At 46.5% G+C, this 25,484-nt stretch overlaps 4 protein-coding genes across 6 annotated transcripts; 2 read left to right on the top strand and 2 right to left on the bottom strand.

The window, feature by feature from the left end:
* Positions 1 to 6,063: 6,063 nt before the first annotated feature.
* Positions 6,064 to 11,101, bottom strand: LOC117845385 (protein RETICULATA, chloroplastic). The gene is made up of 9 exons (XM_034726412.2): positions 10,916 to 11,101; positions 10,211 to 10,820; positions 10,029 to 10,127; positions 9,713 to 9,933; positions 9,459 to 9,528; positions 9,283 to 9,362; positions 7,487 to 7,551; positions 6,504 to 6,721; positions 6,064 to 6,372 (listed from the first exon to the last, which is right to left on the bottom strand). Exons 2-8 carry the CDS (start codon positions 10,784 to 10,786, stop codon positions 6,528 to 6,530), a joined length of 1,305 nt encoding a protein of 434 aa, XP_034582303.1. The 5' UTR covers positions 10,787 to 10,820; positions 10,916 to 11,101; the 3' UTR covers positions 6,064 to 6,372; positions 6,504 to 6,527.
* A 902-nt stretch (positions 11,102 to 12,003) lies between these two features.
* On the bottom strand, positions 12,004 to 13,815 carry LOC117845384 (glucan endo-1,3-beta-glucosidase). Its single transcript, XM_072292081.1, has 2 exons — positions 12,379 to 13,815; positions 12,004 to 12,292 (listed from the first exon to the last, which is right to left on the bottom strand). Exons 1-2 carry the CDS (start codon positions 13,705 to 13,707, stop codon positions 12,203 to 12,205), a joined length of 1,419 nt encoding a protein of 472 aa, XP_072148182.1. The 5' UTR covers positions 13,708 to 13,815; the 3' UTR covers positions 12,004 to 12,202.
* A 3,971-nt stretch (positions 13,816 to 17,786) lies between these two features.
* Positions 17,787 to 21,451, top strand: LOC117846492 (pentatricopeptide repeat-containing protein At5g04780, mitochondrial). 2 transcript variants are annotated; one of them, XM_034727681.2, is made up of 4 exons: positions 17,787 to 20,532; positions 20,695 to 20,828; positions 20,918 to 21,015; positions 21,167 to 21,451. In XM_034727681.2, exon 1 carries the CDS (start codon positions 18,174 to 18,176, stop codon positions 20,355 to 20,357), a length of 2,184 nt encoding a protein of 727 aa, XP_034583572.1. In that variant the 5' UTR covers positions 17,787 to 18,173; the 3' UTR covers positions 20,358 to 20,532; positions 20,695 to 20,828; positions 20,918 to 21,015; positions 21,167 to 21,451. The 2 variants fall into 2 exon arrangements, with proteins under 2 accessions (XP_034583572.1, XP_034583571.1); XM_034727680.2 differs by having other exon boundaries at positions 17,787 to 20,828.
* A 196-nt stretch (positions 21,452 to 21,647) lies between these two features.
* LOC140222039 (uncharacterized) lies at positions 21,648 to 25,385 on the top strand. 2 transcript variants are annotated; one of them, XR_011897563.1, is made up of 3 exons: positions 21,765 to 21,899; positions 24,435 to 24,721; positions 25,002 to 25,385. XR_011897563.1 is itself a non-coding variant. In XM_072292080.1 (2 exons), exon 2 carries the CDS (start codon positions 24,446 to 24,448, stop codon positions 24,611 to 24,613), a length of 168 nt encoding a protein of 55 aa, XP_072148181.1. In that variant the 5' UTR covers positions 21,648 to 21,899; positions 24,435 to 24,445; the 3' UTR covers positions 24,614 to 24,952. The 2 variants fall into 2 exon arrangements, 1 of the variants encoding a protein (XP_072148181.1); XM_072292080.1 differs by lacking the exon at positions 25,002 to 25,385 and having other exon boundaries at positions 21,648 to 21,899; positions 24,435 to 24,952.
* Positions 25,386 to 25,484: the final 99 nt, after the last annotated feature.

Raw genomic sequence — 25,484 nt, 5'->3', positions numbered from 1 at the left:
AAGTGATTCTGCTGCAAAATTTCATCTGCAAGTTGCTCATGGAGTGTACTTGCGAAGTTAGTCAGATGTGCCAAGAGTGAAGCAACAATGAAGCTCAGCTGCTGGTTGGTCGATCTCAGCTGGACATGAAATTGTCCCGCATCTCAGCTAAATCTGCAATTGTCCAGGTCCCAAACTCTGAGCTTGTCATTATCTGCATCGTGTAAGGCTGTCTGAACTCTGAAGCAGGAAGGTACAAAAATCTGGGGTTAGTTATCCCTTTCATCGATGTGAAATGGAATATCAAATGAAATTCTGTTGTTTTTGTATGCATTTTTTAATGAAAAATGCATTGTATATTTGTATAGAGCACCCTGTGCATTTGCCAAGTGCCCTGCTCCTCCGCACTCCACTGCATTGCCCATCATGATCTCTGGTGATGAAACCCCAATCACCTGACCTGAGTGTTTGATTTGGCAGCCACCCACGTTGCTTTTGAGAAAAACCTTGCGGGGGGAGGTTGCCATCGAAGCGAGACAGCTGGTTCCTCTTCCAGGAACTACGGCTGACTAAAAAAAAAAGTTAGTTGACTTGCACATCAACAATGTTGCTTGATTTCACAAAATACTGCCGCTTGAAGTTCCCACGATGTCAGTTAGAAAGAGAAACTTTATTTGATTTATTCGATATAAAGGCTCACTGTCTGCACTATCACAAGAATTCGCCGCCATCACCTGTAAGATTTGAACATCGTATGACAAAACCCAGCATCATGATGTGTCTGAAAGTAAGAGTATTCGAATGATCTAATGGTTTAAGATCTGTTAACTGTATGAACCGGAAAAAAAGGAAATGGCTTTACTTTGGTTTCAACCGTAATGTTTTCAGTCATCCCTGCACATTCCAGTTTACTTTTAAATGCAGAGCCTCTGTATCGCTCAACAGCGACGCGCATCTGCCAATGCTTCTTCACGGTCAATGTTGAGACGTGCACGTCCTCGACCTTCCCCAAATTTTTATTTTATTTTTAACTTTTTTAAGATATTTTTAAAATAACCCCTCCCCAACTTTATTTGCACTAGGTGACCCTTTTAGTCGCGTCGCGGACTGTGGCGCGGCAATTAGACGCTGCCGCGCCACATGCACTGGCGCGACAAGCCAGACCGTCTGGCGCGGCAGTATTGACAGGCGCGCCGGCTCTTCCTCCTCTCTCCATCCTCCTCTAGCCCGACCTGAGCCGCCTCCTTTGCTCGCCCCCCCTCCCCCCTCGAAATCCGGCGATTCGGGGTGGGAAAAGTAGAGGGAATTGATCCCGCGTCATTGGGAAGGTACCCACCTTTTTCTTTTTTTACCATTTTATTTAGTAGATCGGAGGGTATTTAGGTGAACTAGGTTTAGGATTTCGTTTGAAATTTTCATGATTTACAAGTTTATTACTAAGTAATGGATGCTTACTTGTCAACTCTCTGCCCGCGATTTTAACGTGTAGAAGTAGTTGCATGCATCGATTTATATAGTTGCTGATGTATTTGTGTAGTGTACATGGCATGTGTAGGTTTATTTGTCTAAAATATCGAATTAATATAGTTTATTGTTGTTGTTCATAGTAAATGAGCTATATTTTGTATTTTGTAGATGGATCGTTTAGTTTGTATGTTTCATGATGGGATTGTGAAAGAGAATGGGGAGTTTGAGAATATGAATAAGGTAGTGGAATTGTTCGATGCTCATCCAAGTTTTAAAGATTTAGTTGACTGTGCAATGAGAAAGTATGGATGTGGAGTGGATGAGATGACATTGAGAGGCCGTTTTGATTGTGGGAAAGCTAGACCTCATTATGTTCTTATGAACTTGGCATCCGAGTCTAATTGGAAGTAATATAAGGAGGTAGTTGAGCATGCAAATATTGTATGTTTGGATGTGGTAGTTCATATTTGTCCTAGACCTAGCGCAAATGTTGCCTTAAGAGATGAAGTCCAGTTAGTGGTTGAGAATGGTACCCAAGAGTCAACAATTTCACAGTATGGTTTAGGTTGAAGCCAATCTGATTTTAGCTTGGCCATTGCAAATGATGATTTTTTCAATGATACTTTTGAGTGGGAAGAAGCAAACATAGATGATGATGACATATCTCTATGTTCTGAAGATGATGACTTTGATGAGGAGAATGGGGTAGAAGATATTCAGGCCAACGCACATGAAGATATAGTAGTCGGAGATGGGCCTGAATGTGAGGAGTCACAATCTGAGGAGGATGGGCCTGATTTTGAGGAGGAGTCACAATCTGAGGAGGACGGGCCTGAATCTGAGGAGGATGAGTCACAGTCTGAGGAGGATGGGCCGCAAGTTAACACTACAAACGTGCATAATGTGTAGAGTACATTGATCGTGTGGACGAATGTTTTGATTACACCCCTAATGAGTCGCAGTTGTTGAAGGAATGTCATGTCGAACTCCCATCCGTTCCCAATGCTAAGGACATAAGCATGGTCCACAAAGCTATATGTGAATCTACTATGGTGAATTCGTAAGGGATACCCTATAATGAGAATCCAATAATTAAGAAGGGAATGAAGTTCAACAGTCTTGAGGAGCTCAAGTTTTTCTTGGCTGACTACCCAGTGAGGTTACATAGGTCTTTCAGTGTAGTTCACTCTGACAAGAACCTAAGGTATGATGTCATGTGCAAGTAAGGATGCATGTGGCATGTATGGTCGCGCCTAATTAGAAGCACGGGATAATGGAGAATTTCAAAAGTTGTGCAACCTCATACTTGCAGTTCTTCTCAGCCGAAGCGAGTGCACGCACAGTGCACAGCTACGTACCTTGGGCGGCACATCCTAAGCATTGTCCGTGTCGACAGCGAGACATCGGTGCCATCTCTCGTGGAGTTCATATTTGTCTTTAGTTGATACCGTGTCAAGTATTCAAAGGCATGGTGTGCGAAACAACATGTCGTTGCACTGCTTTGGGGAGACTGGAAGGAATCGTATGGCATGGTTCCTAGGATCCTCACCGGTATGTCCTACTACAATCCCGGGATTAAATGGTTCTCTTAAACGTCCGGCAAGATGCGACCTGACAATGGTGTTTATAAGCACGTCCTCCAAAGGGTTTTTTTGTGCTTCTCATGTGTCTTTCCAACATTGTCATTCTATGATACTTGTTGACACTACATTCTTGACCGGGAAGTATAAGGGTACACTAATGATGGTTGTTGTTGTTGATCCAGAATAGCAGCTTGCGCCTCTAGCTTTTGCCTTGGCTGAGAGTGAGAACAACGATAGTTAGTCATGGTTCATGAAACTCGTTCACCGATACGTACTTGGACCGTCACAGCAAGTATGTATGATCTCAAATCGTCACCATGGCCTCCTAAATTGTGCAAATGGCCACATGGGTGGCTTTCCACCGCTTGTGCATAGGTGGTGCACGAGGCACTTTGCCATCAATATGTGGCGTCGCCAAAGGAACAAGAAAGTAATTGGGAAGTTGAAGATTTTATGCATGGTACATACGGAGAAAGAATTTGATGAGAAGTTAGAAGACCTTGTGAAGGACTTGAACGATGAGGTTAAACAATGGTTAAAGGGTGAAATGGAGGATAAGGACAAATGGGTGTAGGCTTTCGATGAGGTAGCTCTCTCACAAGTGCCTTGACTGTCTCCATCTATACCTCCTTTGCCCTCTCTTCTTCTCCATCCTTGCACTTGTCACGCTTGCTAAAGGCCATGCCAATAGGTAAGTCAGCAACAAGTGTCTTCATCGCCTATATCTGTGCCTTTTCTGCCCTTTCTTGTAACTCTTCTATTTTAATCCTCCTCTTCCTTGCCTCAACCTGCTGAAAATATTCTTCCCATGAACCCTTAGGAACAACAAAACATGTGCGAGCGCGCTCCTCCCTCAACCTCTGTATCTCCAACTCCCTCTCATCCTGCAACTTTCTCCTCTTTTCTCTCCTCTCATCTTCAATTAGAGGCTATGGATACTTGGTTCTATTTCATCTCCAATACTTAATAAGAGTTTTTGACGCATAAAGTCCTTTAGGCTTCACTCCAGTCTCGCGAACCATATCTTGGTATATTTTCCCCCATAGCAAGTCACTGTCAGGTATAGGCACATCATACTTGGACCTAATCTTATCTCTCAAATCTTGTGTTTCTCTTGACTTCCATGATTCCGATGTACGACCCAACTTTAATATTAGATCATGGCGACCATAAAAGTCTTCCTAATCACATGTCCTTCCCTCCTGTGAAAATACTTGAAACTATTAGAAATCTCGCCATATGCATTGCTACAGAACCAACCATAGCCAAGCTCGGAGGCGCCACACCTTGCGTAGCCAATATACCACACTTGTATCTATCACTAGGATATGATTCACATGGCCATGGTGCCTTTCCATTCTCGAACTCCCGCACTTGCTCCTTTGTTAGCCACAACGGCCTAGGGCCATGAATGTACTCATTGAAATCACTTAGAATGACAAGATTACATGCTACATCTCAAAAAATATAAGTGCGACTTGCAGAAGATTGTAACATTATGGTACAAAACTTGCATGTGTCTTTAGCGAGCATCGGAAAAATGGAGTGAACTTAGGTGGAACCCCTATGTTAGGACGCATAAGCTTAGCAGCAACTCTACACTTGCACAAGTGACGATCCCTCACACGCCTGCAGGCAGCTTCCTGCTTCTCCTCTTCAATCATTGGAGGTGGGTTTGGTGGAGGAGGAACCCAACGTCTGAACTGATAGTATGGTTCAAGCTTCGTTCTGTCGTATGGAATAGGCGGATCCTAGGATCATATTTCTCGGATCCATCTATCTATTGAAAAAATAATAAGGGCTTGCAGGCATAGGATCAAACTTCCACTTGCACACATAGTAGGCTCTTCCTCCGATTTTATGGTGTCTTAATTATTTCACCTCGGCTGGCACGCTACGTCTACAATCTGGAACAGGAAGGGCTGGAGGTATGGAAGCATCCTTATCCGACTCACTTGGATACTGCATATAGCCCATGCGCCGCTTGTATTCATACCCGATCGTCGACATCACACCTACACAACAAGTGACCAAACACGAATTAAGATTTTTCAACAATACCATTGTGTTGCCAACGAATAGGGCTAACCACGATAACAACAATTCTATCATTCATCTACATTATCCATCTACGTTATTCATCTATATTGCATGCCTCCAACTAAATCATTATCAAAATCTCAAATCAAGCATATGTTGCATTTTCTAAACGTCAAATCCAGGGGCAGAATGATACCTACAAGTGTACTGCGACTCCGATCTATCAACATGAATTTGCATTGATTCAACATTCAACATCTTACCCTAACCCTAGCCTAACCTAGTTGTTCAAATATCTATGCAATGCAAGGTAAAATAAGGAAAAAAGTGGGGGAATACCTTCCTAAGGACACGGGGATCGATTCCCCCACTTATCCCACCCCAAAACGTCGGATGATTGCGGGGAGGGGAGGGGATGGTAAGGAGGAGGACCGGTTCGAACAGGGGCAACAGCTGGAAGAAAGGAGGGAGAGGGAAGGAGAAGGGCGTGCGATGGTCTAGACGTAGCCTCTGCCGTGCCAGGCGGTCTAGCACGACAAGCTTGTGCATGTGCCTCGCCGCGCCAGCGTGGCGCCACTGCATGTGGCGTGGCAGTGGCTAACTGCCGCGCCACAGCGCACAGCATGACCAAAAGGATCACGCAGAGCAAATAAAGTTAGGGAGAAGTTATTTTTAAAAATATCTTTTTTAAAAATAAAAAAATCACCTTCCTCATCCGCTTGGGATGCTCAAGCTCCCACCGGCGTCTGTATAGCGCGGGGTCAGCGTCCTCATACGGATCAATCTACTTCAATGGCCAGCAGCCGGCCACACTCGGCATGAACACGAGCGTCGGTGGCAGCCACACCGTAGTTTCTAGGCGACCACGGCAGGAGAGGAGCTGTTGTAAATTCACTTTCTATTTACTCGACACTAGTCACCTTCGAGGCCACCTGTTCAGAGGAAGAAATCTTGATTCCTATGTTGCCAAAGATATATAGCCAGACACATCAAATGCTATGGAGACAAAGTCATTTCAATCAAACAGATCCAGCTATCCAAATCAAGATGGCGACATCTTCAGCACGAAAACAAACAATCTCATCTCTTCCTGGCTCTACCCTGCATAAGCACACTCCTAATGCTAGCTCCCACTCAATCTCAGAATCACTATGAGGAGCTACCACATTTATTTTTGAGATCTTCTGCACCCCGAAGCAATTATTGATATCATGTATATTTGACTTGAGATGGTGAAAATTCGACGAGTTTGGGTGGAACACAAACAGCAGACCGCACGCGGCAGCATCACTGCGAATGGTGACTGCAATAACAAGCATACGAGCTTTCAGCATGGAGTTGCACATTACATGCAATATACATCTACAGCTTATTGGCTACATCAAGAGAAGACACGCGTGCATTTATGAAAAGAAAAAGGGAATAATATCTCACCATGAAAATATGAAAGCCTGCACCTCACTGACAACCAGTCATTCTCGCCCAGTCAACAAACTGCATTCCTCCGTACACATTATTGGCAAAGCGCACGCCGACAGTGAATGCCAGAGAAGCAGCTGGGACACGCTTGGCAACAGGTGATGCCTCAACCAAGCGCTCTAGTCCATTGATAATCTGATAACGTGTGTTGGAAGAAACACCAAGGAATACACCTGAAACAATCAGAACGATTCATTGTTTAGAAAGCTTTACTAGATGCAAATGCAATCAGGAAATGTCAAAAAACAAATCCTATTACTATGAGAACACCTCAGTAAGAACCAGCAAAATAGCTTCCTTAACTGAACTGCATATTTAGACTAGTACAAGTCTAAAGCAGAAAGTTGTAACCATATGATTACAGGAAATTTTGAACAGATGCATATGAATAAATTGTAACCGTGTAATCACAGGAAATTTTAAACAGATGCGTATGAATGTCAACAGTGAAACAATGGCATTGACTAAAGAGACCAACTAAATATCAATTGTTGTGGTTGTATTGAAACCACATGGCTTTGATCAAAAATACATCTCGTTATAACTTCACAAGTCTTAATTCACTATCAGTGTTCAAAAGAAAGTCATTCAAACAAACAAATAAGCATTTGAAAAACTTAAAATACAGCACAAGAGCCAATCAAATTCAGGAGCTTCGCGAGTGCAGGGATGGTCCTCTAAATGAAACAGATCATCATTTTTTTTCCTTTTTAAGAGACGACCTCGATACTACTAACACCCATATATTCATAAGAAACTAAATTTTGTGCATGACCATGGAACCAAAATATGTAATTTCAGTTCATGAATTATGTACAGAAACCTCCATATATTTTATTTAACCTCACAGGGATGAGAGAAGCATAAATCTAGTAATATGCATTTGCAAATAATTCAGATATGAAATAGTGATAGGCCAACTGACTGGTCACCCTTACCCCACAAAGCAGAAGTTTTGAGAAGAGGTGGAACAGGTACATCATGCTCTGACTTCTTAACACTCCTGCGGTACAAATTTGAAGGAAATGAGAAAGTCTGAGATTCACAAATAATACACAAACAATGAGAAGAGATTGGTAAATTTGATCACCATACACATCATAATTTTTATAAGGACAGTAAGATAAAAGAATTTTGTTCTTTGAGGAAAGTATTACGGTTGTGTATGTTTAAAATCAGGAAACTAAGTTCAGAAAAGATCAGTTTACTTTAGTCTCCTTGTATATCAGAATGAATACCAAATGAAAACTCCATATAAGCTGGTTCACATAGTTCATAAACACCATGGTGGTACTTGGTATCATACTAGCAATTGTAAGAACTTACTGCAACTGGTAGTGATTTAATGAAATATATAGCTGAGATATATAATGTAAGTTAACGCAAATGCCTACATGAGCATTGAATGAACTATTTAAGAGGCCATGTGATCCCTCCTGTTTACTGTATCCATATAATCAAAGTGGTAGTCACCTCCTATATAACAAAGACAACAAATCTACGTTTGAAATCGGCATTTGGATATGTCCATCTGATAGTTTTGGGGAGATATCAACCTCCATCACCATTAGATGTGTGACCAAGGACTCTCTTACGGTTTGAGCAAACAAATCAACATGACCGGCATTTGGATATGTCCATCTGATAGTTTTGGGGAGATATCAACCTCCATCACCATTAGATGTGTGACCAAGGACTCTCTTACGGTTTGAGCAAACAAATCAACATGACAAAATTCATAAAAAAAAATTGTGGTCTATGGAGCATTCTAGCAGCATTTAGTTCTCATACTTTTCATCTTACTTTTGATTTATCATTTTTCAGATTTTTTTTCTTATTTTGGTTACTCTCTCAACATTACGAATTTGAACTTCAAAATGTATGCATAGATTATATTGAGCAGTATATCATCAGAATTTTTAAATTATTTCACATTGATTAGGTACCCCTGAAACTGATAACAAAATTGCACCCACAATCACCCTTTTTGGACTAAATAATAAACCAGAATCTGAAGAATAAATTAGCTAGGTGTTCCATTTGGATGTGCAACTGATCTTTCTTTTATCTGTCCTGCATGAACCTAAATCATGATGACATAACCTGCAATGTTTGGATGTCCTTTCAGCATTATACAGTTGCATCTGTATGGCAATTCTTATTGACTCCAATTATCTTCCTGAATCTCTTATTATGGACAAAAGTCTGACTTATACACATAGATGATTCATGAAAAACACAAAAGGCACATGATATTGTCAAGCTCCCAACCAAGCTCCATTAAAAGGTGCAATTCCCATGCACCATCATTAATCGCTAGTTACTATATCAAACTGCAGTTCAATTAGGTGCAGAAAGCACACTAAATATGCCTTGTGCTAACAGTCTATATAGCTATCGCCTGGCAATTGAGTAACAGAAAAGAAAGCAGGTAATAGTTAAAACACTGATTAAGCAAGCAAAAAGAGCCTCTTTAGATGTAGAATGTAGAGTTTAGTATAACCTAGTCCGTCTCCGTCCACACATATTTGCAGTCTACTTGAACAGATTACCAATGGTCATGCAAGTAAATGCCATAAGGCAGGATGCAACTAAAGTATGTCCCATTGGCACAAAAGAAGAAAAACTAGCCCACATGTGTTTGTTAAACAGAACAACACGATGCGACAGCAAAAACATGAACAAGATAAGAATTTGCATGATAGCAAATATAGTACATGGAGAATAAAATTACCTTTTGGCAGTCATTATCAAATTAGCAATCCCTTGTCCCACAATACCACAAAAGAATCCAACACAACCATATAAAATTCCCTGTTCTCGAAGCAAATACCTCAGGCATTAGAAGAGACAGATGGTTGCTAACATTTCTGGTGAAACTAGTAAGTATTGCACCAAACATAAAGTTACCTTGAAAAAGTATGTTCCAATCCGTTGTTGTACAGAAAATTGGCATCCTGGCCTTGCAGCTTCAAAAACGCTGCAAGAATCAGCTTCAGTGAGCATTACTCAAATGAACGGTATAAAGCATTAATGAGAAAAAAATGAACGGCATTGTCAACATATGACAGTGGTGAAACTACAAGTCACAAATCAACATATGGCACTTATGCCAAGTAAATAACTGTGTACATAAAACAAAATCGTTATTGTTCACAACTCACCTGCTTGGGAGGGCATCATAAGCATGCCTAACACGCCCAAGGAGACCTTCTGATGCAGATCTGCCACCGAATCGAGCATATGGTGCTAACATGCCGACTAATGCTACATTAACAACAACTCCTACCAACATATCTGCTGCATACAACTCAAACTCTGACCAAAACTCCTCCCCTCTCTTCTGAACCTCCGCAAATGTCGCGCAACACGTATCGATAACTATCTGCAGCATATCCCATAGAACACTCAAAGTCATATCGACAAAAAATCATCAATATCAATGCACAACACTAGTCAAAACAAATAAACCAGACCTACCTCCGTCCCGATTTTGAAGAGGAATGTAGGATCAACCAGCATCCTGTTCCGGAGAAGCGCGCAGGACCTAATGGCAGGACCCAGGGGCCAGACGGACGCCTTCCACGTCCAACCAACAAAGCAAACTCATGTCAGCGGATTCCCAATCGAACCACCTTATCAACAACGAGAAAACTGCTTACCTGCATGTCCAAGTATCTGAGCAGCAGCAGCTTCTGAATCCCGACGCTCTTGGCCGCCTCGACCATGTCCGCGGGCAAGCTGGGCAGGCTGACTCCGCGCTTCTCCGCCTCCTGCACCACCTGCTCGAAGCTCAGGATGGGCCCGAACTCGTCCTCCCCCTCCTCACCGTCACCCCCACCGCCGCCGCCACCGCCACCATTATCCCCGTCCCCACCACCGCCACCGGGCGGGAACTTCCCATTCCCACCCGCCCCATCATCAACATCAGCGCCACCGGCCTTATCGTGCATATCCGGAAGCGCAGCCGGCTGAGCAGCCGCGGCCACTTGCTCAGTGGCGTCCCCCGCTTCGGGCACGGCGACAGCCGGGCCAGAGGTGAACGCGCCGTCCGCGCTCGCCCGTGGCGGCGGAGGGAGGTCGGCGCGGATTCCCCTGGCGGCGGCCCACCCCCGCACGGTCGGGCGGAGGCGGGCGCCCCGCATCCCGAGCAGGGCGGCGGCGGGGCGGCATTTAGCGACGCCAATACAGCCGCGGCCGTGGAGGCGCGCGCCCGCGCAGGAGTACGCCATGCTCATGCTCGGTCCCGCTCGCCGCCGCGCCGCGCTCCTCCTGCGACCCGCACGCGCGGAGGGGGAGAGAGAGAAATGGTCAGATTGGGGGCGGGAAAAATCCTGCGCGGCGAGAGGAGGGAAGCGGGAGCGCACCGGAAGAGGGTATGGAGGCGGAGGTGGATCGAAGAGATTCCGGCGGGGAATTGGATGGATTCGGGTGGGAAATAGCAGGATTGGAGGAGGGAGGAGGACGGAGGAGTTGGTGGGGGGGATTGGTGGGGTGGCGGCGCGGCGGGAAGACGCAGCAGCGTGCGTGCGGTGCGGGCTGAGGAGTGGTGGTTGGGGAGGAGGCTGCTGGCTTTTGGGGGCGGCCGGAGGGCGCACGGGCCGTGACATGGACAGTCCGGCCCATGTTTCTGTCCGTTGTGCAGGGGCGCTAATGACAGGTGGGGCCGCTCGACATCAGACGTTAGCACGGCTTCTTTGACTTCTGGTCAATCGTGCACGTGTGTTTTTCTTGTTCTTTTTTTACCTGTTCGATTCTTAATAATTCCTTTTTGAGCCGGTTTATTTGAATAAGTGAGCTGCAACTGCAATTGTCAGTGCAATTACAAGTTCTTCACGTTTTCTAAATCTAGCTTACTTTGGCCGTGATGGTCTAACCTCCATCGTGCAAATCAGTCGTTCAAGCCGTGGCGTCCTATTGTTACTTGAATTCAAATATAATACTTTCACCTAACCTCGTAGGAGTTCTCAAGCTTAGGATATATTTCCTCCATTTCAAAATATAAGTTATTTTAGATTCGTAGCAAAATTTAGAAACGAAACTGAGGAAGTACGAGTCTAATGCGAGTTGGACTTGACGTCGAGCAGGACGAGTGAAAACTCCCGTCTTGACGAATGTAACGCCCAGAAGAAACAAAAAGATACACATTTAGGAGGGAGGAACTGAAGAAGGGGCGAACACTATGTCAACAATTTTTTTTTCATACAACATGCCCCCAGCTAATTCAAATAGTCGTTAATTTTTAGTACAATAACAGGACTGTGGAGAGCTATATGTGAAGAGCTAGGGAAAGAGCAGCCGTGAGGATGGAAGAGATGGGGACGAGAATGTCGGCGGCTGCTGAAGCCGCTCCGGCCGGCGCCGGCGATGTGTCGGCCTTCTTCTCCGTGCTTCCCTCGGCGGCATCACCGTCCTGACCAGTAGTTTCATCAACAAAGCGAAAAGCATTAGACATTACTACATTAGTGAGTGATTTCTGATGAAAGGTTAAACAAAAGCTAATCGAAATCAAAGCAGATTATATGCTCTTCATGACTTCATGGCAACCCTATGCATTGCCAGCATGTTTGTTGCATGAAGGCGTCGTGATCATTTTCCGGTCATGCATGACTACACGCAACGCAAAACGAGAGTCAAGTCATGCGAGACAAATGTTACATCGTCATGCATGTTTCACGTACCTTGGGTGCGGCCTCCGACGACTCGCCGGCGGCCGCCGCCGGAGCATCGCCTCCTTCCTCCTCCTGCACGCATTATTCAGATGAAATTATTCCCTCGACACCTGCCTACACACGATCATCATCAGATTGTGTGAAATAGAGCTACGAACCGGCGTCTTCTCATCGTCGGTCGAATCGCCCTCTGCCGGCGCCGCCCCCGACGGTGACGGTCCGGTGGCCATCGGCGAAGCGGCGTCCCCCGACGACGAAGGCGCAGGTGCCGACGCGGGCGTCTCTGCAGGCGCCGACGCGTCCGTCTCAGCCGGCGCCGCCGCCTCCGTGACATGTTTCTTCGCGGCCTTGCCGCCATTGCGAGCCTTCGCCGGCTCCGGCGCTCCTGATCCGGCGGATGTCAGGGTAGCCGCCGGCGCCGGCTCGGCTGCCGCCTTCGCCCCGTCTTTCATGAGGCCGGCGTCGTACACCGGCGTGAGGTCTGCCTCGAAGAGCCCGAAGTTGCGCTCGGCCACGGGGCCGGGCTTGAGGTTCTCGTTGAAGAGCGAGAAGATGTAGGTCTCGAAGGTTCGCTTCGGCATCAGCGGCGTGCCCGATCCGCCGGCGGCCTCGCCGATGAGGTACCGGTTGTACTCCGCCGCCTCGGCGGCGCTGACGCCGGCCTGCCCGTCCTCAGCCTTGGACGGCCACCCGGTCTCCCCCACCGCGATCTCCACGTCGCCGAACCCGAGCCTCTTCATCGCCGAGAACACCGCGTCCAGCTGCGCCTCAAACATGCTCGTGTACGTGATCCCCGTGCCGGGGTCCGCGACGCCGACGGCGCCCGGGCGCGCCAGCGCGTACGCCAGCGTGCCGCCGTTGTACCCGAAGTAGGGGTACGGGTTCACCATGAACGGCGAGCCCGTCTGGCGGTGGAACTCGAGCATCGGCGCGAACACGGCGCGGTCGAAGCCGTCGCGGAACCGGCTCGCCGACGGCGGCTCGGAGACGGAGAGGACGCCCAGGGAGTGCGGCGTGGAGACGCGGATCTTGGGGAACCCCGCCGCGACGAGGGCGGCCTTGAGCGCCCGCATGGCGGGGACGAGGCTGTTGATGAGGGTCTTGTCGGCGGTGGCCATGATCTCGTTCCCGACGGCGACGAGGGAGATGTCCGTGGCGGGGTAGTAGGGCGCGACGTTGGCGGACACCCAAGCGGCGGCGCCGTCCTTGGTGGCGAGCTTGGGGATGTCGCCGTTGGCCGCGGTGACCGTGAGCGCGATGCCCGTGCCGGCGAAGGCGCGGACCATGTCGGCGTTGGTGTCGAACAGCTTCACCCGGTCGATGCGGGTGCGGTTGGCGAGGAACGACGCCACCTTCGCCGGCGGCGGGAGGTTGTCGCCCTTGGTGCCGTAGTTGACGCCGATGGCCGCGGCGTACGGTGCTATGACGAGGAGGAAGGCGGAGAGGACGGCGGCAGCTGCGTGCCCTTGCCACGACGGTGGCGCCATGGCGGTGGAGGAGAGAGTATGGCCGCGCCGGACTCCGGTCGAACAGGGGGTGGTGAGGGGTGCTCGGAGTTGAACTTCTGGCTGTGGTTGCTATGCGCTAATTATGGCTTGGCTGCTTACTGCGAGTACAATATTCCATTCACGTTGGCACTTTTCTGAATGGTAACTATATATTCACAGGCTATAATACCGAAAACGCAAGCAGGCGTTCAGACCAAAACATTTCCTGGAACGGTACACGCACATGGACCAAACTTGAGATCATCTAACAACCCAATCGATGTGTTGGCCTGCATAGTTTGTAGTACATGCAAACTTGTAGAAAAACGAGGGTTACATAGAGGTGTTTGGATCTTTAGTCCGGACTAAAATTCATATCACATCGAATATTTGGAGGCTAATTAGGAGGACTAAACATGAGCTAATTATAAAACTAATTACACAGATGGAGGCTAATTCACGATACAAATCTATTAAGCCTAATTAATCCATCATTAGCACATGTTTACTGTAGCAACACATTGTCAAATCATGGACTAATTAGGCTTAATAGATTCATCTCGCAAATTAGTCTCCATCTGTGTAATTGGTTTTGTAATTAGTCTATGTTTAATACTCCTAATTAGTCTCTAAACATTTGATGTGATAAGAATTTTAGAAGCGACTAAAGAAATAAACACCCTCGTATGCATGCATTTGTGTCCAGTACAGGCAGTGCCACTTCTTGAATCAGGATGGCTTCTTTATCATGGGCTTCAATAACTTGTACAACGTCATGATCAACCTTTAGGGTCGGTTTGTTTGAGCTTCCTGGCAGCTTCTCAACGTGAAAAGCTAGAAGATCAAATAAACAGCGAAATTTTCGTGCAACTTCCGGAAAGCTGGAAGCCTAGAAAAGCTGAGTTATATGGAAAGCTCAGTTTTATGAGCTTTTCGTAACTTTTTGAGTTCAAAAAACTAAACGCATCTTCTAAAAGCTAATGTTGGATTTTCATAAAAAAAAAGCTAGCAACAGCTTTTTAGAAAAGCTCAAAAGCTGCAGCTCAAACAAACAGGCCCTTTCTGAGCTCAAAAAGCTACGAAAAGCTCTTAAAATTGAGCTTTCCAGTTTTTTGTAAAAATTTAGTATTTCTAAGCTCCTAGCTTTTCAAAAGCTGCACTAGAAATTCGCTATTGTTTGTGCTTCTGAATTTTTTGTTGAGAAGCTTCCAAGAAGCTCAAACAAACGGGTCCTAAGTCCATTCAAACTAGACATTCCTTAATTCGACAATCTCAAAATCTTCAAGGCAACACGTTAGTTGACACCCATTTATAATATATACTGATTTTTCTGATATTTAACAACTGGAAATTATCCCAAAAATATTTTCTTATTGGCTGAATAGCCGCACTCAACAGTTGACCTCCTCTACAAATCTTCACTAGTTGAATTTCGATTTGTTGGATTTCTCATTGAGCTCTATACCGGGAAAAGATACATCCATGAATTCAAGAGTTGCCAAAGCCACGTCCCTTCTTTAATTAACTTCCTTTAAATTCAAATAGGCAAAATGTGTCAATAGTTGCAGCATAGTAGCATAGTGCGCGTTTGTACAGAACCAAATGCAGAAAGATTATAGGTTGAAGAAATACCTACTCCAACACTAGCCAACTTATGTCGATAGTGCCTCTAGCCTCCCCTTTAGATCTGCCCCTTACGATTGAAAGAGCTCAAATTTGTGCCCTAACTAGTACTAATAAGGGCCGTTCATGATTCAACTTGTGAATGGATGTGACATATTCTTCTCTCGTGTAATAATGTGGCGATCGCAAGGTCGTGCATGGACGAGATCGTGCAAGGGTGGATACACACGGGCTAGGGGGAGCTCAAACGCCCCCCCCCACCCACCCACACACACTAACACCAAACATTCTTTGACCATATATAGACTGAGGAGGAGGATAAGGAAAGAGAGAGAAAGAAGAAGAGAAAGAGCAAGGAGAGGAGGAGGAGGAAGAAGGATGGGTACATGAGCCCCCTAGTAGTTGGCCTGCGTCCGCCACTGGTTACGTGAGGGTTTGCAAGATGGGATAACAACGCATGAATGTGTAATTATACATGAATAGGGTCAGGTCCGCCATCCGGTTGCTATGTATATACGTTGCGCGGGCTTAGTACCTTCTTCGTCCATCGCGCTTTTGGTTACATGTGAGTCGTTTCCACACGATGGCTATGGCGAAGAGTAGCCTGCTTCTCTCTCCAAAGCAAAGACTAAATAACTCAAAATTACAGTGTGACTACGAGTGAAAAATATTTTGCAAATTCTAATCTAAGGGCCTGTTCGCTTCAGCTTATTCAGCCGGCTTATCAGTCACCGAACAGTGTTTTCCTCTCACAACAAATCAGCCATTTCAGCTTTTCAGCCGGCTTATAAGCTGAAGCGAACAAACAGACCCTGGCTTGCGTACTGCATACTGCCATACTGGTGCCGAAAACAAGGGATGTGGACCGACCTCATCTTGAAACCTGATATTATCTTAACCATGCATACGAACCTGTGGTCTCATTCTCAACACTATTCCTCTGTTCCTACAATCACATAATGCAAAAGAAAAATTTACTAGGCAGCCCAAAATTGAAACAATTGAGCAATGTGCAAAAATGAAGTAAATACGCCTGCCGACATAGTGGACCAGGCTACTAGGGTCTTGTGCACGAGCGTACATGCTGCAATCATTGAGTGCCGGTGACCTGGTTCCACTGCTGAGTTGGTACTGTGCAAGATAGCCTTTTCTTGGATGAGTGCAGACAACATTGTCACCCCTAACGTAGACAGTACCATAGAAGATACGCTCATGCGTCTTTCTCCCACCAACAAGGTATTGTCTCCTATGCTTCTTATTGGGATAAACCTTTGCAGCACAAGGTCCGTGAGTTTGCAAATTAGGATTCGCGACATAGATGCACCTCTGTAGCTAAGCACCAGGATCTCTCAATCGCATTCTACCAGATATTTAGGATCGCGGAACTTGGATACAAGGATTGTGTCGATCAACTGTGGAGGTTGCACACCGGCTCACAGCCCATGGAGGCCCCCAAGGTCCCCTAATATTTTTTGATCAAAGAGAGAGGAAGAAGAAAAGAGAAAGGAAGAAGAAGAGAAAGAGGAAGGAAAGAAGGAAGAAGACGATAGATGAGCCCCATAGCTTCTGGGCTGCGTTCATCACTGCCTGCACAGGTGGGTCAATCTGGAGGAACTGGTGTACATTGTCGTATAGTTTGCCTTGGAATGCCAATGGGTCGCCAGCGGCGGGAGCTCGGCGATGTTGCCGGTGAAAGGATGGAGGAGGCTGTTGACGTAGTCAATGGCCTAGTGGTCCTCAAGGAGCGGGAGCCGGGAGCGAACCTGGCCCCCGGGTCGAGGTTGAGGAAGCGGGTGTAGCTGCGGAGGTCGGGTTGGTGGGGGTGGAGGCAGCGGCCCTCGGGGAGCATCATCCAGCAGCGCGGGTTCGTCACGCCGCGACTGGACGTTGGAGGAGATGGCACGAATCGAGGGTGGCAGCCTCGGCGACGACACAATTAGAGAGCGGCGAGGAATCGACACTGGCGAAGAACAAAACGCGAGGGGATTTTTTTTCGTGGGTTTTTTTCTTCATGTGTAAGGGGCTCGCAACACGTCAGCGACTGTACATGCGACAGATAATCATCGGTCGCCTACGCGCGCTAGGCAAGCTGCTAAGTGGGACATGCGCGAACGATACTTCCAGCCGTCCATCTTCTTACTCTGCGTATCATCTTCTACACACGTCCACATACGTTGTAGCAGCTCAACATCGCCGGTTAGGGTTTGGGTTGTTGGGGTTGTTGGATCTGAGCTACTCCGATGAGACTATGGGTATAGAAGGAGCCGGGTTAGGGCTGCGGCGATAGCGAATCCGGCGACGGAAGTGCCGGAGACAAGGTAGGATAGCGGCGCGGGGCGAACGAAGAAGGAGGTGGCGCTGGGAAGGACGAAGGGTTGGCGGCGTCACGCGATGAAGAGACACCGAGGAAGATGACGTCCTGGTGGGTCAGCAGTGGGTCGCTTGCTGGACCGTTTCTGTAGGCGAGATCATTGATTTTTATCGCCTCTGGCGACATACAACGCAACGCTGGCGCCTGGCGTTGAGGAGCAACTACCAAAAGAGCCCCTCACTTTTCTTTTTATTACGAAAAGTAGCATCCAACGGCCAGAGATGACCAGAGTTCCAGAGCCGTGCGATGCATTCTTCCATTTTGCACATAGGCCCCTCAATCGAAGCGCACTTCTCCACACCGCACCTTGTCCCCTTCGCTTCGGAAAAGCACAACTCTCCCACCGAGACCAAGGCGGCGCGACGCCGGCGGCCGTGCGTGAGTTCCGGAGGTGCGGCGGCTGTTGGAAGCCGGAAAAAATGGCGCCCTACCTCGTCGATGGCGCGGAGAACTCTCTGAGGCGCATCCGCTGATGGCCCGCGCGGCGAGGAAAGCTGCTGCGGCCGCGCCGCTCTCGCCGCCGCCAAGTTTCTCCTCTCCCTCCTCCGGCGGGCTCGTACCGCGCGCCCGCGACCTCCTCGGAAGGGCGAAAGAAGCAGCCTTGTATGGGACGCCCCGGGAGCGCGCGCGCGGCTGTGCTCTGGCCTGCCTCGCCAAATCCCGTGGCTTCCACGACGCGCGCAGGGCGTTCGACGGAACACCTGCAAGGAGCTTGCCGGCGTGGACGGCGATCATCTCCGGCTGCGCGCGCGGCGGCAGGCACGCGGACGGCATGCGCGCGTTCGCGGAGATGCTGGCCGGAGGCGGAGGCGGCGCGGCCGCGCCCAACGCCTTTGTCCTCGCGGGCGTCCTCCGGTGCTGCGCGGGGCTCGGCGACGTGGAGTCCGGCAGGCGCGTGCACGGGTGGATGCTGCGGAGCGGCGTGCGCCAGGACGTGGTGCTCTGCAACGCCGTCCTCGACATGTACGCCAAGTGCGGTCACCACGACCGCGCCAGGCGGGCGTTTGGGGCGATGGCCGAGAAGGACGCCGTCTCCTGGAACATCGTGCTCAGCGCGTGCCTGCAGGGCGGAGACGTTCTGGCGGCTATGCGGCTGTTCGACGAGTCGCCGTCACAGGATGCTTCGAGCTGGAACACCATCATCAGCGGCCTTATGCGGAACGGGTGCGCAGCTGAGGCATTGGATCGTCTGAAGCAAATGGTGCGAGCTGGGGTTGTGTTCAATCACTATACGTACTCCACAGCATTTGCCTTGGCTGGCATGCTGTCGTTGCTGGACCTGGGCCGGCAGCTCCATGGTCGCCTGGTGATGGCTGCGCTGGAGGATGACGCATTTGTCTGCTGCTCTCTCATGGACATGTACTGCAAGTGTGGTGAAATGGAGGCTGCTCTGTTAATCTTTGATTGCTGGTCATGGTTCATAGGAGACGTAAAATTTGCATGGAGCACGATGGTCGCCGGGTATGTTCAGAATGGCAGGGAGGAGGAAGCTATTGAGTTCTTCCGCAGGATGCTACGTGAAGGAGTTCCTGCGGAGCAGTTCATTCTCACCAGTGTAGCTGCAGCGTGTGGAAATGCAGGGATGGTTGAGCAAGGTAGGCAAGTGCACGGATTTGTTGAGAAGCTGGGCCACAGATTTGACGCACCATTGGCATCTGCCATGATTGGCATGTATTCGAAGTGTGGTAGCCTTGAAGATGCTTTGAGGATATTCCACAGTGCTCAGGCCAAGAATGTTGCTGTCTGGACTACAATGTTGTGCTCCTATGCATCGTATGGGCAAGGAAGAATGGCTATAGAGATCTTCAATAGAATGAAAGCGGAAACTATTACACCGAATGAGGTAACCCTTGTCGCTGTTCTATCAGCTTGTAGCCATAGTGGATTGGTCAGTGACGGAGAGCACTACTTTAAGCTTATGCAAGAAGAGTATGGAATTGTTCCAAGCACCGAGCACTACAATTGCATGGTTGATCTTTACAGTCGAGCTGGACTGCTCGACAAGGCAAAGAATTTCATTGAGGAAAACAACATCCATGAAGCTATTGTTTGGAAGACATTGCTGTCAGCCTGTCGACTTTACAAGCACATGGATTACGCAAAATTGGCTTCTGAAAAGTTAGTTCAACTAGAACAATGTGATGCTGGATCATATGTGCTGATGTCAAACATGTATGCCACCAACAGCAAATGGCTTGACACATTCAAGCTAAGAAGTTTAATGCAGGAAAGAAAAGTCAAGAAGCAGCCAGGTCAATCTTGGATCCATCTGAAGAATGCTGTGCATACATTTGTTGCAGGGGACGTGTCGCACCCAAGATCGGCTGAAATCTATGCTTACTTGGATAAGCTGATGGAGAGGCTGAAGGAAATGGGGTACACAAGTAGAACTGATCTTGTTGTACATGATGTTGAGGAGGAACAGAGAGAAACAACTCTGAAGTTCCACAGTGAGAGGCTTGCCATTGCATTTGGGATAATCAGCCACCCGGTTGGGATGCCTCTTCGGATCTTCAAGAATCTGCGTGTTTGCGAGGACTGCCATGAGGCAATCAAGTTTATAAGCCGAGCTGCAGATAGAGAGATAGTTGTTCGAGACTTGTATCGGTTTCATCATTTCAAGTCTGGTAGTTGTTCTTGTGAAGATTTCTGGTGAAAGTTTTGCTCTAATGATTTCTGGTGACAAATTGCGCAACTTGTAGAGATAGCACCTGACAAATGTTTGACTACTAGTGCGTTCCTTTAAGATTATCCCATGATCTGCATCTTCAGCTAGCTCAAGATACGATTTTGCGGAGAGCTTCAGTGCACCATCATCGCTGAAGGGTCAGGTATATGTATTTTTTTTCCTGAACATTTGAGATCTCCTTCCTTTGTGAGGATCACTTGCATAACTGTCTTGCTTTCCATCTGAACAATTACATGTTTTGTTTCTTTTTATTTTTTCCCTGCTATGTCCACTTACATGGATCAAAATATCTCTTGCCCCAAAGCTTAATGTGCGGTTTGACAAGATTGGAGAGAGATGTGATGCATGTCGAGCTTTCCTTGCACCGAGCTATGTCATTGTCCCAGATGACTCAGTTTCTTGCTACAGCTACAGGGCATATCTAATTATCTTCTCGAGGTATTATGTCGCGGGCATGCCTCCGTTCATCTTTTGTGAAGCTATAGGGTATGTCTTGCTGCCACTTATTTACATTTGAAACTTTCCAGCCAGAAAGAGCTTGAGAAGCAGAGAAGCGGGCAGAAACTCAAAGAAGATGGGGTCACGATATGGCTGCTCACGAAACAGAGTTACTGACAAGATTGAGGTGCATTTTTCCGTGGATGGCAGGCCCCTTCTGCTTTCGTTTTCAGCAATCCGAATAGGAAACTAGTTTGCTTATGGAAACTTTGTTGCTTCAAACTCTTTAATAACTTTGTTGCACCACAGTTATTGACTTTGTGATTTTTCTCATGCAGGGACGTGCTCAAGAGAACCTTGTACCTTTCTGAGGAAAACCAAAAGGCAGCAGCTTTGAAGCTCTCTCTTCTGGATGAACTGAAGCTCCTCGATCCGTGCATCATCGGAGGACGCTACACTGCACTACATTTGACTCGTGGCAGCTTAGCGTAGCACTAGCGGTTTGTCATTTGTGTATGATGTAAGTATGTAACTAGGGGTGAATGCACTATGAACTATGGCCCCCCTTTCTATACGTTGCATGGATGGATCCCAGGGTTGAAGTACACGTGCGATTAAAATCATCGTGTGAATTTGTCTGTTCGCGATGTGCAGTCAGGAATGAATGGGTTGAAGACGAGACACAGATGGGCAGTTACAGTACCTAGTGGGCCGTACATCATGAGATAAATTTTGATAATATTAGGCCGGGCCGAGTTGGGCTGGAGATTTCGACCCACCACCCAGTCGACGAGCCGTCAAAAAGGGGGTCGGGAAGGTTCGAACGTCTTCCCAAACCGGACCGTCGCCCCCAACATCAGTTGCGCCTCAGCGTCACCGTCGCCTTGCCGCTCGCCGGTGACTCGAGACGGCGGAGCGTCCCCAGCCCCGTTCGGCCGTTCCGCTCCCACCGAAGGCTTCTCCGGTCGATTGGCGTCGCTCTCATCCTCTTCCCCACCCTCTGCTGGTGCTGGGCTTGCGCGGCGCGGGGATCCGTCCACGCTGACCTAGATCGGCACTCTGCCTCTGCCGGTGAGTAATCCAAGCTTTGCTCTGACCCTGTAGGATTTTGGTTTAGTCCTGGACCAGTTCCGAATCTCCTCGTTCTTACTCTCTATTCAGTTAGTTGTGGACTGGGTGGCGCCCTAGAAATCCAATCCGTTCGTCCGAGGCTTGGTTGGGCTATTCATTCCCTTCCGCGTGCGCAGGATCAATTATACTAGTGCAACCGCAGTTTATTTTCTAGAAAATCTGGGGTTCAACTTTTAAATTTTCAGCATCCAATTTGACTGAAGAGGTGGTGAGGCTTGGTGGGGATTTAGAGATCGTGCGAATCTTTTTCGTAGTTATGCTTCCCCATGTTGAAGATGCGCATTGCTACCTGTCCTGAAAGTTGAGAACCCTGTAGTGGTTGGGTTTGTGAATTTCTCCGCATTTGCTTATTTTTGGGTTCTTCTGCTGGTCCTCTTGTTGAACCAAGTTTAGACTGGTCCTTGTTCTGACGATAGAAAGTAGCTGTATCAAAGTCACACACTGGAATTTATGGGGATTACAAGGCCACGCATATTTGTGGTCATCGCATGGTGGTGCTTTTTAAGAGTTCTAACATTTAGCCAACTCCACCATGATGGGCAAAGTTCATTTAATGTGGCGGTAGATGGACTTCTAAATCAATAAACGGCTGCCTCTCAATCTCAATTCCTGGCTGCCCCAATATCAGCCTTGCTTACTAATCTCCACTGACTTGATCTTTGCGAGTGCTGCTGAAAGGCATCCTGCCACCTTCCACCAAAGCACCACCTTAAACTTGTCAGACTCTACAAAGGACAGGAGATCCATCCATAGCTTTCTTTTGCTGGCAAGAAAGCCTTAACTAATTGGATTGGTTTCACTTTGATTAAATTTCCTTTGGGGTATTTTTGAGCAATGAAATCAGAATCTTCTTTTTTATACTCTTCTGTCTAATTAGTGCAAAAAATGTGTTAGTTACTGGATCGAATATTCTTTTTAGTCATGGATTCATTTACTTTCAATCCACTATTGAAATCCGTCCATTAGATTTGGTCACCACGTCCATGCTTTGTTTTCTTTTGAGATCCTTATGGGTTTCATTGTAGTGCTGAGTAATCCTGTCATTCAAAGTGTTTATTGGTTTATTAGATGCCTTATGTCTTTGGAGTTAAAATGATGTTGTCTTTCTACAATTAAAAACATTATTGTGTAACAGTTCAATGCTTGATCTTGATTTGATGCCTGATGTTTGATTACCATGATATTGACTGTCTGTCTAAAACTAAGAAATGCCATGTGCCTAACTTTTACAGAGTTAGCATGACGTTTACAGCAGCTATATTAAAATGGGTATACAGCGATGGAGTATTCCATAATAATATACAGGTATAACCACATGGAATAGGTTAAAAGAATTTCCAACCCCTATAACTAGAAATTCATTTTTTGAAGTCATCATTTTATAGGGAAAAACTGTACCACAGAAGAATATTTATCAAAAAAACACCGGCTTGAAACCTATGAATTCTTTTCAAAATCTTAGTTTGATTGAAATGCGATGTATGGTGGATTTTCAATTTTCAAAGATAATGGCAGCTGGATATCTAGGAGCAGACATTCATTGCATTTCAAGTTGTATAACTACAAAGACCATTTTGGGTACTGCAATTGTCCATGTTGAAAAGCTAGTGTTCTTCCTCTTGATTGTGATGCTGTAAGTAGGAAAATGTTGGACTGATGCACTTTGTGTCCTGAATCTTAGGTAATTTGAGAAATAAGCACTTTTCTGTTTATACAGTCCATCTTTCCTAAGATTTCTTTAAATTTCAGTTGTAACAGTTGCTTTTAATAATGAAATCTATGTTTGCCTAGCAGATCTATTTTGCATACTTTTTGGTTTGAGAGTACAAATTTGGTGTACTTGCAAGATAGGCATGGTTAGTGGCACTTGTTGTCTGTATATGTAGTCCATCTTTCCTAAGATATCTTAAAAGTTTCAGTTGCAAGAGTTGCATTTGATTATGAACTCTATTTTTTTTGCCAAGCAGCTCTACTTTGCATACCTTTGGTTCGAGAGTGCAAATTTGGTGCCCTTGCAAGATTGGGTGTGTTCCTCTGCAATACCCACCCTGGCAGTCTGGCAGAACATGCCTGGCCTTGGCAATTCAAGCTTGACTGTCCTTTGAATGCATTATGGATACTTACAGTTGTCGATTATGGAAGGTCTCAAATCTTGGATATGAAGTGTCATTCTAGAAAGCTTGTGAAATCGTGCCTGTAGAAAAAGTTTAAGTTTCTTTGATCTAGCTTAAAGCTTGGATAGGTTATGTTTCTAGTTTTGTTGGAGATACTGTGTCTGTCACTGTGATAGCTTGCTTAACTAGCCTGCCATTTTGGACAGCAATACCATTTTGTGGCACCTTCTACAGCAAATAGGTTGCTCTTGCTGTATGATCACAACCATTTTCAGTTGTGTTCTGCTTTCTGGTAGCCATTTATGTTTTACATTGGAATCTAGTTTTTGACTGTACATAACCATTTTATTCTTGTTGATAGGTTTCGTCGCAATGGGGTTATTCAGGGGCAGCTTCACTCTCTTGGTGGGAATGGGATGCGGTGTCTATATAGCTCAGAACTACAACGTTCCGAACGTCAAGAAGCTATTCAACACCTACGTTTTTCTGGCAAAGCACATCGAGGAAACCTACCGGAAGCCGAAGAAAGACGACGATTGATCCTTTTACATTGGTTTTCCCTGTTTATGCCCTGGGAAAGTGAAAGTACAGCTAACGTGATACGGGAAAAATGCTTTTTTGAAATGGTGAAGTCAATTTTGGTGATCGGTGAGTTTTGAACTATGGTGGATTATCTTGGTTAGTTGTGGAATTCAGTTGCTGTAAAAGCTTTTGCTCAGTTTAGACCATGTATATCTAGACGAGCACTCCCTTTTGGTCGTGTTCCTGTGCCTGGGAAATGCACTGAACTTTGTAGCTGAAGTGTGGCGATGGATATCTCAGCATCATATCAGTGTGTTTGTCAAGTTAACATGGGCTGGGATGATATGTTTAGTTGAATTTAGATTTGCTCTATTTTCTAAAATTGCCTCTCTTTTTTTCCTTCCAGATTTACAGATATGGATGATGGAATTTATATCTGCTACTGAAATGGAGGGAATGGCGGAATAAATGATTTTTTTGCCACCTGGGAAACGGAGCTGAAATTTAGGAGACTTTGAACATGTGAACACGTTATCGAGAACACGTTGCAGTTGTTCATGCGCTTGTTTGTTCTCTTCACCTGTATTGCTGATCTGTTATGACCAAAAGCATTGCGCACACATTTCTTTGCGCATGTACGGTGGAAGCAAAGGTTCACGCGCACTTCTGTTTTTGTGATGCGTAGATATGAGCAATCGCCAGTTTGAGACTGGTGCGTACATGGATATATTCTCATTTTGTGAATTAAACCAAAAGAAAACTAGATAAATTCGAATTCATGGTGTGACCACTAGTTCCATATGTATTTGCTTCCCATGCCTATAGGCTATAGCAATCTACTCCCTTCATCCTAAACTAAATTGTATAGGTCGTTTTGATTTTTCTAGGT

This window comes from Setaria viridis, chromosome 2 (genome assembly GCF_005286985.2).
Source record: "Setaria viridis chromosome 2, Setaria_viridis_v4.0, whole genome shotgun sequence".
In the NCBI taxonomy this organism is placed as follows: domain Eukaryota; kingdom Viridiplantae; phylum Streptophyta; class Magnoliopsida; order Poales; family Poaceae; genus Setaria; species Setaria viridis.
Note: the sequence above shows the minus strand (reverse complement) of the source record. Positions and strands in the feature narration are given on the sequence as shown.